Source organism: Branchiostoma floridae, chromosome 16, assembly GCF_000003815.2.
Source record: "Branchiostoma floridae strain S238N-H82 chromosome 16, Bfl_VNyyK, whole genome shotgun sequence".
In the NCBI taxonomy this organism is placed as follows: Eukaryota; Metazoa; Chordata; class Leptocardii; order Amphioxiformes; family Branchiostomatidae; genus Branchiostoma; species Branchiostoma floridae.
In genome coordinates, this window is record NC_049994.1 from 11017000 (window position 1) to 11032823 (window position 15824).

General features: G+C 38.4%; 2 protein-coding genes and 1 long non-coding RNA gene across 6 annotated transcripts in view; 1 reads left to right on the forward strand and 2 right to left on the reverse strand.

Annotated features, from left to right (window-relative positions):
• LOC118403807 (thiamin pyrophosphokinase 1-like) overlaps positions 1–1136 on the reverse strand; it is a 4576-nt gene extending 3440 nt beyond the window's left edge. Inside the window, exon 1 of the mRNA XM_035802612.1 lies at positions 1066–1136. The gene's annotated coding sequence lies outside the window, so the exon portion shown is untranslated. The remainder of the gene's footprint in view (positions 1–1065) is intronic.
• Positions 1137–1672: 536 nt separating this feature from the next.
• Positions 1673–3591, reverse strand: LOC118403808. The gene is made up of 4 exons (XR_004829698.1): positions 3475–3591; positions 2629–2733; positions 2240–2311; positions 1673–1722 (listed from the first exon to the last, which is right to left on the reverse strand). It is a non-coding gene; the product is annotated as an uncharacterized LOC118403808 (long non-coding RNA).
• Positions 3592–4560: 969 nt separating this feature from the next.
• Positions 4561–15824, forward strand: part of LOC118432761 (contactin-associated protein-like 2) — a 44631-nt gene continuing 33367 nt past the window's right edge. For all 4 annotated transcript variants that reach the window (XM_035844377.1, XM_035844380.1, XM_035844378.1 and 1 more), the window contains exon 1: positions 4561–4743. In XM_035844377.1, the coding sequence (XP_035700270.1) occupies positions 4599–4743 (145 nt within the window). In that variant the 5' untranslated portion in view covers positions 4561–4598. The remainder of the gene's footprint in view (positions 4744–15824) is intronic.

The window sequence follows — 15824 nt, forward strand, 5'->3', positions numbered from 1 at the left end:
CCGAGCACCCAATGGCTTCTGTGTGGTAACCAGGAACAGCTGGGAAGAAGATGGGGGCTGCATGAATGGGGTCAAGGGTCAATATCCTGGTTGCGCAATCAATCCCAGAGCTCTTTGCGGGCATAAATTATGTTAATGAGCCAAGATGGCCGACTGTCGTCTGCAGATATGTTTTTTCATGTTTTTTTCGTGTTTTGGGGCATAAATGCTTAGTTTAGTCGCTAAAATGTCAAAGTTAACTTGGTAACAAGTGCATAAGGAGCCTTTCCCCACTGATTCTGAGGCAGAACATCCAATTTTGGGCAAGAATGGTGAAGAAATGCTGCCAAACATGAGAAAAGAAGATATGCACGTGAACTTTACCATTTTTATGGAAAATTACCCCCCACGCAACAGGAAACGAATTAGGACAGTCTGTTAAGCTGCAAATTCGACCTTGGTTACTTTTGTGGAGGTCATTGAGTACCTTGATGTGGCAAATAATTAGTGACAGATGGAGCTGATCATATGTTACATTATCCTATTGAACAGCCTTATCAGCACCCAGGACAATACCTAGCCATAAACTCACCTGCAGTGATACCTGGGTAATTTTTTTTGCTGCATGTGTGGCTCTGATGTTGTCAGTATGTCATAGGAATGTTGTAGTGTTGATACTAAGATTATTTATGAAATTCAGGTATTATTAATACAAAAGTTTATGAAAATAACTTGTTTTATTGATTTATTACCCTTGCATATCATTTTTATGACTCAGGGTCAAACTTTGAAGACATTACTTAAAAGTAGAGACTCTCAGCTTTCTATTGATGTATAACATTATAGGGTTACTTAAATGCAAAGTAAGTAAAAAAGAGCAAAGTAAAAGCATTTCCCATACTTTGAAGAGAATAAAAAATGCCCAGCACAGGGAGGGTATATGGGTAAAAAATTGCCAGCAGGACAAGGGTTAACTTTCTAATACAAAAATCATACTGGGGCTACGGACACTTCAGGAGTACATACACCACAGGGGTTACAGACACTGCTACAGATACAGACACTACTGGTTAAATGTAATGATACCTTGTCCTTGTAGTATTGCAAGTTCTCAGATGATGCAGAGTCAAAGTCTCCTGTAATAAGGTCTGGAATCCAACTGTGAAAAGAGAAATACTAGTACATATTAGAGACTTTCTTTTGGGGACAAAGGTAAGACAACTAATACATGTGTTTTAACCTCCTTGCTAATACAAACAACAAATTTGTGTCTTGACAAAGTTGTTACTTAAAATAAAGCTACTGTAAATGCAGAAATGTTCGTAGCAGTTTTATGTTTTTCCATTATAGTATAAGACTGCAGTCTATGGCGCTACAGCGAACTTAAAACCACCGAGAACACTTGGTTTTCTCGCTACCGCGAAAGTAAATCCCCATGAACTTACAGTATTAGCTGAATGTAGAGAGTAAAAAATTCCGTAATTTGGCCTCCTTTTTTAGGGGGTGGAAAGTAATGCTTTAATTTTCTCTCTTTTTTATAGTTTATTGTCCTTCAAATTCTTCTACTCTTCTATAGAAGCCTTGACAAATAAAAAACATTAGCCAAAACTTCAAATATCCCTTGTTGTGTCTTTCAATCAAAGATAACTGAAATGCAAAGCACTTGGGGTTACCTTTCTCGGTTGTTTTTTGCGGTGTCCTTCAGTCTGTTCACCCCTCCATCTGTGACTGCTTTCAGAACAGCTGCCACAACAAAGGTTAAACTTGTGTCAACGAGAGATAACATTCCTTTACTGTGAAGTCCAAGTACAAGAACACAAACCCAGATGTCTATATCTACATGTATGCCAAAGGCTGAAGCATACTTAAGATAAAATGACATTCACAATGCGTATAGTAACAGAAGACCTGCTTTTGGTATCACAATGAAGCTTGTACAAGTCACCACATCTACATTAGGACAAACTGACCAATGTGACCCCTTTTTGGTAGTACCTTAGATAATTTTCTCCATTAACTGTAAATTAAACACAGTGTGGCTACTTCACAATGAGAATCACTTCAGAATCACCATTTCATACATTTATATACCAGTTAATAACAAAATACCACATGTATATTGTGACTGTTTCAAATTCAAAGGCTTGTATTTTCAAAAACTGTTACAGTAGCAACAAGGAATGCAGCATAAAATGTGGTCAACAAACTGTGGTTGATATTCACCAATGCCTAGAATATGTTACAGTAGATCAACCATTACCTTTCTCCCACAGCACAGTGAGGACACCTAGTGACTGGGGTTGGTTCAGCACGATGAGGGCAATTCTTACACCTGACAAAAAATCATCAAGTTTGTTATCATACAGACACAGATGATACGAAGAAAGCTGTTCAATCATCCATAGAAAACTGAAAACCATATCACACATCTTACACACTGAAAATTATTCACAGAGGATGGGAATTGAGAAGACAAAAGTGCCTTTATCACCTGTATGTTTTGTTCCTGTACTTTTTCAACAACAAGTTGACGTTTTCTTTTGGTTTGATTATTTGTTGTATTGCTGAACATGAGGAAACAAGTACACAACATATACATGTACCTTCTTTTGCCAGAAAATGTTAAGTCTATAAGTGTAGAAACTGTACCTTTATTTTGGGTATCCAAACATGCCAGGGGTGTCAGCTCAGTAACTGTTGGACTGGCAGAACTCATGGTTCTCTTTCAAAGAGCTGTGAAGATTTTCCTTGACTCTATCAGGGCAGAAAACTAAATTAGAAAATATATACATGTACATACTTTTCTATGAATGAAACACTACTCTGGGTCTGCATGGATTTCTATACTTCAGGGGCATAAATTACAGGACTGTATGAATATTGTACTTCTGCTCATTTGAAATAGGCAGGGTTCTAAATTCATTTTTGGGAATAGATGTACTGGTGCACCAGACCTACATATAGCAAACGCTGGAGAAAGTTCTAATGCAAAACATAAGCAGAATGTCAGCAAACCATAACTAAATACCTTACTTGCTTCTCTTCTTGAATACGAAATTCTATAACTATGCAAACATTTCAATATCTTAAACTAGCAATACAAGAAAGGTTTCATTTTTTTTGTGTGACACATGTCAAGAATATGCCGAGTACTATTATATGTAACCCTACACAAATGACATTTGCATGTTTAATTCCTTGAATTTATGAAAGTATGTAACGTTAGTGGGTTGTCTCGTATTGAGCAAGAAGCTTTCTTAGGACCCCCATGGAGGCTCTGGGTGTGTTTGGATTTTTTTCATCACAAATTCAAACTGCTGTATGACTGCTATATGTTGTCTTTTTGTTCTTCTGTACATGCTCATTAGCCACAAAAAATAGAACACCAAAAAATATACAAAAACGAGCAAAAGATGATGTACAGAAGAAGACAAAGCAGCTGAGTGTTGCATACATCTGATTGGAGTCACCTGACACCTACACTTATGTGCTCACCTGGTGATGTCATCACCTGGCAGAACTGGTTGGACCACTCACAACACCTGAAAAGGCAACACCCTGTAAGGCATGTAGACACCTTTTGACCTCACTGTGTCTCATTAGTGGCCTTCTATACAAAAACAAACCTGCCGACGTAGCTACTGTAATTTTCAATTGCCTGTGTATGAGAACTTTACCCTTAGTAACCGTTACATAAAAGATATGTGAAGAGATACCAACAATGATGGGACATCCTGCTAATGCTGGCATTATGGATACTGTAGTTCAACGACAGTTCCAAACTGTTCGAGGGAAAATCCTTTATTATCTTTCATTTAATACCGTCTTTTTTTAGTACCGAGTTTAACTGCGATGCTACTACTACAGTACTAGTCAATTAGTGATACTCGACAAATGCAGGTCAAAGTTTGATGCATCATCATTTTTGAAACGATATAACGTTAGACAGATTGAAAAGGATACTACGAATACATCATGTGGTAACGTTATCTGGATACGAGTTTTCAGGTTACGGTTTTCAATACATGTATTTATCTGACCACCTGTTAACGGAGAAACCGCTCAGTATCGAAATTTATTGACTAAAACCCCAAAACCAGGAGGTTTTCGCCCCTCCCCTTTGCAAAGCAAACCCGACATTATGCGAGTTTGCACGACGATCTAGGCGGCTAAATCACTACCAAGATCAACCGGGACAACAAAAACTATTATTTTTTTCCATATTTCATTAGAATTATTGTCAATAAAAGAGAAAATTGCTAGAAATCGGGAGTTATTGAACACTATGACACACCTTCCCGCGCCATGTCTGTTTGACCCCTGACACGGAAAAAATCAGCCAATCGTGGCTCGAATTTTTCTGATCTCAGTCCCAAGGTCTCATTCTAAATCCTATAATTTTTGACTACATATTAAAAAATAACCCTAATACATAAAATCAGTACATTACAGAACGTTATGAGTTTTATTCACTGTTGTGTAAAAATGTTCAACTTATCATAGTTTATTGTTAAGTCGGATAAACCATGATATGCTGGGAACGACACTAGTCCCGCCCCTACAGGTTTGATTGACGTGTTTGATTGACAGGTAGGCGTGGCCATTCTCTGTGTGTATTGATGCGAAACACTTTACAAGTAAGACGCGGTAGTGGAGGAAAGGTGTCTGTGTTCTTCCGTGGTTTCCGTCAGCTTTTCTCAACGGCAACCATGCAAGGAGCCGTGTGGCTACTCTTAGCCGGTTTTACAGCGGTTGCTAGTGCACGTAAGTTGGTTTTGACCTTGTTTTTGAGAGTATTGGAGGGTTTTTGTGGCAGGCGGTATCAGCTGGTGTTAGACTAGGGAGGTCCGACTCAGTGAAGCGCTTTCAACCATGAAAAGTCGCTACACCCTTAGGCAATGTATTTTGAAATCTTTCTTTTAAGATTATTTTCCATTGCAACATTTTCTTCTTTGAATTAATTCTTAACGACAAATTTTGTAGAGAATTGGAACGTGATCCTGCACTAAATGGTTCATGTATTATTTTGAAATTCAATATCTCACCGGCTCTTTGGGCCTGTTTCCAAAAACACGTTGTCTACCGTTTCAGTCTTGTGATTTCAACCCGCGACACCGGATAGGATTTTATCGAATATCGCGGAAAATTCCACACGGCGGCAGATTTTCTGACGCACAGGGCAGTTTTGCTTGATTATAATGGCAGAATTTGGACGCATGCCTGCGCATTTGGGCTTGGAATTTAGTGTAGTTTACATGTTTTGAGTTGAAAGCGCCACAAACTGGACGGGTCCATCATTCAAGGGGTAAAAAAGTAACAACAGGCTTAAATTTTTAAGGGATTTGTGTAATAGTCTGGAAATTTTCATCATAAAATACGTTTATAAGCTTATTGTAATGTGTCTCAAAAAAATTAAAGAGTCTTGCGCAATCAAAGTTAAGAAACACATCAAGTGACAGCAGCACCCACCCTGTATGGTTTGGTATAATCCGTTCTCAGGTAATTAGGTGTGGTGGTGCAAGACAATTGCATCTTTTCACTAAGAAACAGCTTAGTTTGAATCCATCCTGAGATAATCTCCAATACTTATGTATGGGCCATGCATACTAAACAACAGTTCCAAAAGCATAGACTATTTGTGTTGATTTTGAAGTGTTAAAATTCAGCACAGGTAAAGGTGTACACCTGAGTTGAAACAGATATTTACTTTCAAGACATCTAAAAAGGAATCTGCATCCTTTGTAAACTCAAGACCACTGCAAACATTCTGTACCACCGGCATACAGTTGTATTTATAACCTAGTGGTGTTCAGGTGTGTTTTAAAGGCCACTTTTTGGAAAGTTGCGACAAGGTTTTCTCAGTCGTAACTGTTAGGAAAAAATGGCGGCCACAGTTGACTCATCCACCTGGTTATTATGCAAATCCACGACCCATCCTGTTGTACCATTGTGTACCTCCTGGCATGGGGAGATTAGACATACCTGGGGGCAGCCACCCTTTTGTAGCGGGGTCCAATTACGCTTGCAAACGAGATGCCAGGTTTACTGGTAAACACCTGATAGTCTGAGACATCGCTGTATCATGTTTTCAGTCCCACCTTGGGGTAAATTCTTGTGATCTAGTGAAAGGACTGTTGCCTTAACTTTCTACTGTATTTTACCTAAATGAAATACTAGTAGAACTACCTGAAACACCTGAATACTAGTAGTGTGCTTAACTTTTCAAACCTTCTTCAGATGTTACTATATGGGTAGCCATACTAGTAAACCAATTCTATAATGTTTTTTCTGTCAGACAAATCTTATAACAACACTTAGTTGACTACTTTCATACATGATACTATTTTCTATTTAGATGAACTCTGTTATCCTTTCTACCTGAAATACCTGAAAACTTTTCACCCATGTTTCAAACCTTCTTGGTCAGAGAGGGTATAAAGACAGAGTAAATCCATTCAATAATGTTTTTCCTGTCAGTGCAGTTTTATAACAACACTGTAAACTAATCTTGCTTGGGTCCTTTACTGACTGATTTGCATTTATCCCAGGATATTCACCTAAGAAAACAGAAGTAAATATCACGACATCATCAGTAGTCAACTACTGTATTTGTATTCATGTCACATTCTCTGCTTAATAAATCATATTCATACTTTTTGTCAAAATTGTAATTCCCAATAAAAATGCAGTGTAATGAAAAGGTTTATTGGTAGCATGCTTGAACGAGTATAGGCTATTTGTATATATTTACCAGTACCTTATGGTAACAATACCTATTTTAAAGTATACACATGTATTAGTTTTGCTGAGCCAAAACAAAAACCTAAAAACTTTCAAATTTGAGAGTGAAAATCATCAGTCAGTAGAACTTAGAAACTTAGATATACCTTGAGTAGATCATTACTAACGTTTCCTTAATTAGGACAAGAGACACACATGAATGACAAATAGGATGTTTTCACAAAATACTTTTTAATGCAAACTCACGAAGGTACAGCTTCGTAAACATTGTCTTTTCCCAATGGAGCTTTCATCTACATATTTCTGCTTTTACACACAAGCTATAGATACCATTTTTGCATTTATATGCTTTTGATACAAGATTGCAAGGAACTGACAAAAAAAAAAAAGTCATGTAGGAAGGTCGTGTTTACAAAGGTAATGACTCTTAAGAAAGTGAAGAACCTTGAACAAGTTTGCTTGTAACATGGTTGGATGGTTGGGAGCTATGGTGGCAGAAACAGAGTATCAGCTTACATCTCATACATGTTACCTTGCAGGTAAAGGACAAGGGTGGGGGGTGTCGTTCCCCTGGGAAATTTCTAGATTTGAAAATGCAATTTTCAACATTTAAGGGGCAACTGAATTTCAAGGCTTTATCTGAAATTTGCTAAACTTTTGTGGCACTGTTTACAACCTGATAAAAATGTAATAAAGTTTTGATATTCATCTTTGTCCAGGGATAGAAGGACAGGTTCTTGAGAGAGCTCTGAGTGTTGTACTCAATGATAGTCCAGTATACAAAGAGAGATAGATCACTTGTACTTAATACATTAATACGTATCCTACCCCCACAGCCATTTCATAGTTTGGGAACATTGCCCTATTTGTATCCAGTTCCCGAATCATTCAGAGTGATAATGTTTCCCTAATGGATTAATTCATTAGTACTGTGAGCTAGTCAAGGCAAAATTGATTCCGTTGGCGTAAAACGTATGAGAACACATGGTCTGTATATAAACATTGATGATTTAGAATACACCCTGTGGAAAAGAATGTACATGTAGCTTTGAGAAATACTCCTGAAGCAAAAATTAGTGGAAATACTGTGTAAGCATTGCCACTAGCACCAGACACGTGCAGACCATATGGTAAAGCTTTATCAGAAAAGGTTTTCATTGGTTTACCATGTTTCAGTAGAACTAACGTTACATGTAGTTAATTTGGCAAGATTAAGAAGAATTGGGCATGAGAAAAATAAGATTTGAGTAACAAAACTTGTAATCAATGTTGCACACATGGTTTAGTTATCCATTATGATATAAACAAGAGCAAGCGTTACTGTAACACACCCACACATCACCCTCTCAAGTAAACAACCACATTCAAGTCTGTTCAACAAAAAAACCCACTCAAACACTTTCTATCCTTACAACTCCAAGTCATTTGACCCATCTCTGCTTTTCAGCAAAACCTGTGTGTTGTTTGACAATTAGGTGTTGGCTAACAATGTGGGCTTGTTAATCGGTGAGTTCAGCCTATAGAAGGAGTGGTGCACTGATACTCAGGCCATGTTTGTGTTGAGTGTTGGGGTGTGGTATTCCAAGCTGCCAGTCCTGGAGATAATGTCCTTTTAATAGCTACATGAACATACTCAAGTTCACATAAGAGACCGCGTTGGGAGTAAAACATTGGACCACAACCAAGCAGACGATGTTCAAAACAACATGGTCAAGCAAATCATCACTATCGGGAAATGCTTCAAGCCTTACGCACATTTCTTCTTCAGGAAGGAGGCTTTTATCAGAGTTTATTTACTACCCCATTAAACTTTATTGACTAGGAAGTCTATAAAACTGCTTGGGGGTGAATTATGTTGTTTTCTTGACCAACAAGTAATCATTAGCACAGCCATAGAATAGGAAAGGAAATTCTAAATATTACAAGACGTAATTCAACAAATGCAAGACTGTTAATGTCTTTAATAGCAAGTCTAGAAATCTCTGATGGTGTAATGTCTGTAGAAAATATTAAAAAGTGAAAATTACAGAGATTTGAATCACAGTGTACCTGGCAGCATCAATGTACAAGCTAGTTTACTTGGTCTATAAATTACAGTTGACTCCAGACCATTCAGCATATGGTTGTGATAATGTTGTCTTGATAAACATACTTTGTAAAGAAACTCGGGTCAAAAAGTCACATTTTATGTCATTATGGCTTCAAAGGTTAGAAAAAACATTTTCTGCTGGTATGTGTACAACTACACTGATGGCCTCGAACTTTATGCATTATACACCATGGGTATAAGCCCCCTGTAATATATGTAGTACTTGGTCATAAAAGTACTACTACTACTGTCAGTCAGTCTATATCAAATAGTCAAATATCAGTACCATATGAATTTACTTATTGTACAGAAACCAACAGAGACCAACTTTTCTTATCAGTTATCTATCGACAAATTAGAAACAGATAAAAACAGCTAACATCCATACAGTTCAAACTGTTCAACCATACTAATTATGATAGTTACAAAAACAATGATGTTCTTTCTAGTATGTTAATGGATGTCTAGTAGTTTGAAACAGAGTCGAGATTTGAGAGGTTTGAAAACTTGTCCACTTGTGTTAAGGAGTATTTAACCTATCTTCTGGGACTCCATATGTGGTGTACAACTAGTAACACACCTCCACATGGGGGTGATTGGGGTGGTGTGGTTACAAATCATCTGGGATTAGGCCACAGCAGCTTAATCAGTTGTTTCTTGGAGAGTTTTAGGAAAAAAATGAAACATTATGATGAAGTAGAAACAAGAATTGTCAAAAGAATAAAACCATGCATACAACAGTAAGTTCATAGCAGATTTACCACAGGCATTGTATAATTGAGTACAAATTAGCTGTGTAAAAGAATTCTCGTATATTGTAACAACCTGAGGAAATTATGTTCGGATCGTATAATGTTGTCCTTGTCTATATGATACGTGTGTGTGTGTGTGTGTGTGTATTTCAACATATGGAATCTGCTTACATTTGACATTTTGAGCGAATTTAAGTTCACAAAAATAGTTGTAACCAAGAAACACAATGGTCAATGTTTCAAAGTTTGGCCCATTCCTTAAGCTGTTCTTTCAATTAATGCATGCTGTGTCACAAGTACCTGGTAATGCGATAAATCTGTTCCGTGCAGTTGTCCACTGCAGTTCAATGAACCCCTTGGTCAGCAACCCAACATTTACTGAAGAAGGAAGCAGTAAGAATTTTGACATCTACTAGTGCTACACCAATGAATAATGCTTTTTCAATGAAAGTGGGGAAGAGGGCTTAGTAATAGTATACTCATGCAGTAGGGACTGAACAGAAAATTTCATGGGATGTGTAAAATATCTCTGACATTACGTCAATGAAGATTATACACCCAGGTCAGGTGACACTTGATAGAATAGTTACTTAAGCAGCTGGGTATGTCAGATGTTTTAGATAATTAAACAGCATTCCCTGTCTTTCATTAGTGACTGATCTCTTTTAGCCCTTATCACATATACAATGTTTATGTGTGTGCTTCATATTCCTGAAAGATATATTGATATAACAGACCAACAGGTGTGATAAAATGGCTTCCTAACGATAATACATGTATGTTATATCCATTAGTATTGATTAGGGTATAGTCTGACTCTCACAACTTTTATATACTGCAATAGCAATCTATGGTCCGTAACAACTCTGGTAATTATTTCATTATTTCAGCTGGCATACACAAACAGTCTGAATTTGTTGACTGCATACATTTATGTGAAATTTGATGTTATCATTGATTTAAGAGCAGCGGGTTACAAGACAGCGTAGGTCAAGATATTCTTCTTTTTTTCTTTCTTATATTGAACCAACGACACTTCATATCCTTGGATGAACTGAGCAGACTTGTTTTCTGAATTGTTTTAGTTGTTGTTGTTTTTTCAAAAGATACAGTCGTCACCACAAGGTCTTCCTGACCCCTGATTCACACAAGAATGCTATTGTCCCCCGCAACGCCCTCGGGTAACGTCCGTTAAGGCAGTTTGAGCTGGTTGTACCAGGTACGACCTCCGGTGCGGAACACAAAGAGGTTCCAAAACAACAAGTCATTAATTATGCATACCCGGCACAGGTGTTGTCACGCCAGTGGCTTGCATAAATCCCCCGTCACTTAGTCAGCGAGGTTTGGACATTTGTTGGTTGCTGAATTTAAATTCGCATGAGACTCAAGCATATTATTCACCTTAAAATCTACCCTATCTTATTGGACGGGGCTTGTGGACTTTCCAACATCGGCTGATCTCTAAAAATCATGCGGTGATGGAGAGAACACCGAATGTATTACTGCTGAAAATGTCATTTAGAACTCACAGACGTGCCAACCGATCAATTTTCCTGCCTTCTGACGGCCTTAAGCACACTGTTGAGAGATGTGCAGGGAGTCTGTTAACTACTATTGTGGATGAAACTTATACGTAATACCTTTGTACAACAGAAGAGCACATGCTGTATCATCACAAAAAAAGTGTTTTCATAACCCATTCATTCGTTAACTTCATCAGACAAACAGACAGGTAAAGTTTCAAACCAAACCTTTTTGCCAGAATTTTGGCACAATGGAAGAGCAAAATCAATTTACAAAATCAATAATTTCTTTCAAAACCAAATAAAGTTTAACGAAAAAGACAGCTGGGTATATTTCTCAACTTAGTCTTTTGTATGTGTGCAATAGTGGCAACCTACCTAGTACTATTAAAACAGTCAGTAATGCTTTTTAGACTGTTTTCAATATTCACTCTCAATCATAACAATTCAGAAATGTGAGTACTGGTAAGTACATGGTCCTCAAATTAATTTCTTTAATTTCAGTCTATCGGAAAAGTGACCTGGGGCATAATCCTGATTCTTAATTCTGTGACTTAACAGCTACGGTAACTGTAGAAAAGCTACTCCACCTACAGTAATTTGATACTAGTAAAACAAGATCTGTGCATCAGTAAACATTTCCACAGCTATTTCACAAACACAACAATTGTTTGGTCAGGTTGAGCCTTATGCTTGACCTAATTTTTACCCCTGGGAAGGAGTCTGCCGAAACACCTCAAACGACCTCAAACAACCTCAAACGGCTCTAATATGCAGTGTACATGGGGCAACAACCTTGTGGGGTGCTCTGGATATACTTTTTTTCTGCATTTATGAATGTAAAAAAATGAAGCAAGTCCTAATTATTTACCAGTTATTGGAGTTAGTCAGTCGATTTCAAGATCGAAGCAATTTGATTTTGAGGCTGAAAAAAACAGCTAAATCTTTTAATGACAATTTTTGTCCGTCACAGGGGACAGAATGGACAAAGTTCCGTCAAAGGACAGAAAGACGGATGCTGTCTAGAACCCCGGTCTAACTGTAATGTAACCGAAAAGGTGGAACGTTCATAAAGGTTTTGAAGCAGTTTAAGAGGGAAGGAAGATGAAAATGGTATCTTCAAAAACTAGTGCCCGATTCTGGCAAGTGTCCTCCCCTGAATTTAACACCATCAAGTTCAAATTCATTGGGGGAAAGGGCAGACATATCTATGGATAATCTTACATCATCTGTGGTTTCATCTGTTAGAGAAATATCGTCAACTGACACGGCACTGTAACCAGAGCGCCATGTCGTTGGCATTGGTTCACTAATGATATCTATAGCTTGAACCTTTCTCCATATACAGTCTTGGCCTCCAATAGCTATGGCATACTATAGTAGTACTTTCACATTGAACAATTACCTAGGGGACTATGCATAGTAGACCAATTTTTTATCAGAAAAAAGAAATACAACCGTTACTATAATCTTGTAGCAACAAATTTTCTCTCCAAAGATGGACAAAGGAATGAGCTTGGTTAAAAATACTTCTGTCTGGTGGAAGAGTCTTGGGGGAACATGTATTTAAAATCGTAACACAGTTATTTCATTCAGGCCCGAGGAAATGATGCAAGAGCTTTGTCTGCCAATACGAGTCATTGATAAACATAACGCGTGGCAAGTCTGTCTTATATACAGTTATAAACAGACTTCAAGACCACTTGAACCAGTAAGATTTGATTTGTTTCAACGAAATTGAATTTGCTGGTAGACAATCTCCCAGTTAAATGGTTTCACTGAAAAAATGAAATTGATATGGATGTCAAGAGTTAGTCTTATTACCATTGAACGTGACCTGGTATTGCAGCAATGGTAACGGGAGGGGGCCATACTTCGACAGGGGTCCAAAGTTCGACAGGTTTTAAAAATCATTGTTGCGGAGAAATGCATAGATGCCTGCACATGAGAAGTACACTAGCTGTAGACTAAACCTTGTTGTAAATAACTACAAAGGCGGGGTGTGTGTCGAAGTTAGCAAGTCCCACAGATAACGATTGAAAAACTTGCACAAGTTTGACGCCTTCCGTGCAAGTTGACGAGCGAACGTATCGAGACCATGACCCGGGAAACTCTTGAATTATTCTTCGCAAAATACGACATGTGAAAAAATATCACCACACATAGAAATGATGTTTATTTGCCTTCCGAAAAATAATACCTGTGTTCTGTTCTGCCTTTCACTGGCTTGGATAAACGGAGCTAAAATGATGCCACAATGTTCACCCAGTCGGGGCCCCGCCATTTTACTATCACGCACGCTGGCGGGCGAGCGATGCTCAACACGTTGAACTCAGTCAACCCGTCCGTAGAGCGACAAACATTCAAGAAAATTCGATCTCTACCGACTAAAAAATCCTGTAGCCGTTGCTGCTGCCAAAAGACGGGATGAAATGGCAATCAAGGAAGCCGAAAAGCGAAAATGCCGTCACAGTCCAACGTAACAATGCACTGCCGTTTTGCGGCAAGTTGGTCTCACCGTGAGAGGTAAACGTTTTAACACACCGTATTTGAATAGGTCGCGTAATACAAAATATGACCCATATTTGGTACAAAAAAAATATAATGAAGACTTTTAGTGCTATTCTATTTGCATAAGTTGTTTAAAAATGCACGGCGATGGTCTGGTTGTTACCATGTCGGAGTTTGGACCCCTTTTTTGTGTTGGAACGTTCTGCTAGGACGCAAGCCGAAAACCTGCCGTAAGTTTCGTGCGCTGTCAAAGTACAGTGCGGAACGCTACTGTTAAATGAAATATATATGTCACAGGGGAGATTGGAATCCAGGAGGATTCGGAATCCTCCTAGGGGAGATTGGAATTCCAATCTCCCCTAGGGGAGATTGGAATTCTTCTGTCATTCTACTGCAATTTGAATCTCCCCTAGGAGAATCCAGAATTCTCCTAGCTAAGGAGAGATTGGCATTCTACCAGGACCATCTTTGATGAACTTGTTTGGGAATGTAGACTACACCATTTCACCACTTTTAATCAATTCCACCTTGGGGATTATAAAGCCTACATTCATCAGGAAAAGCTATTCTAGGTAAAAAACTTCATATTCTTTACTGTTCTTTTGTCGTGCCACCTGTTATATTGCAACAGTTACTATGGTGACAGCCGTCTGGTCAAGTCGTTCATCTTATTTGTTTGGGCAATCGTGGATTGTTCTGGGACAGATTGGAATTCTCAATTCTATTCTGCGATCTCAATCTGTCCTAGGACAACCTCCGATCCAAACTCAAATGATGCGAAGATGCAGGAAACAAAATGCGATCGAGATCTGTCCTAGGACAATTGGCGATTCTACTTGTACAGATTGCAATCGGGATCTGTCCTAGGACAAACCCTGATCCAATCTTAAATAACATGTAGGAAGCAACAATACTTTTTTGATAAACGATTTTATTTAGTATTAATGCAAACATACTGACTCATTACCAACTACTCTCAAGCCTACTTGTGTCACTTCTATTTTAACTGCACCGAAGACTACCACACCAGAGTCACTTCTCCAACTTTACTCAATGCACACTTCTACTCAATTATCTGCTCTCTGAGATTGAATGAGACTGAGATTGAGTGTGCTTGGTAAAGTTTAATGGCGTTTTCACAACATTGAAAACCACCAGGACCAAGCCCTCAGGGAGGAAGAGTGAGGTGTTTGGAGTGGAGAGTGCAGAGGCGTGGAGTGCAAATCAGATGGCTAACATGAAATCTAGAGAGTGACGAGAATTATTTAAAACAACCGCTAAAACAATCACAATCGTTAACTAAGAAAGAACGTGGTACGTCTGTACTATAGGCAAGCTAGCCAAACCGAGGCATACATACTTATAGGTTGCTAGACAAGAAGGAGGTAAACCTATCAGCTAGAGCGACAGGAGCAAGGCTTGTGTGTCACTTAACAGTCAGTGGTCAATAACATAGTATACCCTGCTATACTGACGGAATGGTGCTGATAGATGAAACAAACAATCGAGTAACCATCAACAGCCTAAGTAAGAAACCTCACGGATGGTGAAGGACTTAGTCATTAACATATACGGTCAAAGTCCTGCAAAGTCAGGCAAAAGACTGTCCGACTCCCGTAGACGTGTTTGGCTCTAGGAGAAGAACCTGTCCTGTGGTGAAGAGATGCCCTACAAGGTAGCAGGGGTAACGTCGACTCATGGTGAGCCTACCGCAAGAGAAACCTACCCTCTGTTGGGTATTGTCACTTTTACAAGTATAGAGTCGATTCCATATTACCGAGAGGGTGTTTCTTACCTTTTGTTCTAACAATTTGGAAATCTTTGTAACAATCTAACTGTGATAAGTAACTGTTTAGAACTATCTATAACATCTATGTGACGTTCTAAATATTTCTATAGTATTCAAACATGTTAGAAACATTTCTAACATCAAATACATTATTCCTGTTAGTTTCTAAACTGTTCCAACATAGATGCATCATTTGTGATCACATGTTCGAACATGGAAACAATATGATGAAACTGGGTCAGTGGGCTGGGAAGAGGGCAATTCACACATCCCTGCCAAGTACAGGAAATTATATCTGTCTGCCACCTTCTCACAAAAGACTCACAAGTGTATACTAAAGAAAGTCTAAAAATACAAGAGCCAAACAAAGGACCAAGCTTAGCAGCTTTGTTTATGGGGTCAATAAAGTTTTTATGGAGGGAAAAAATGACACAAAATGT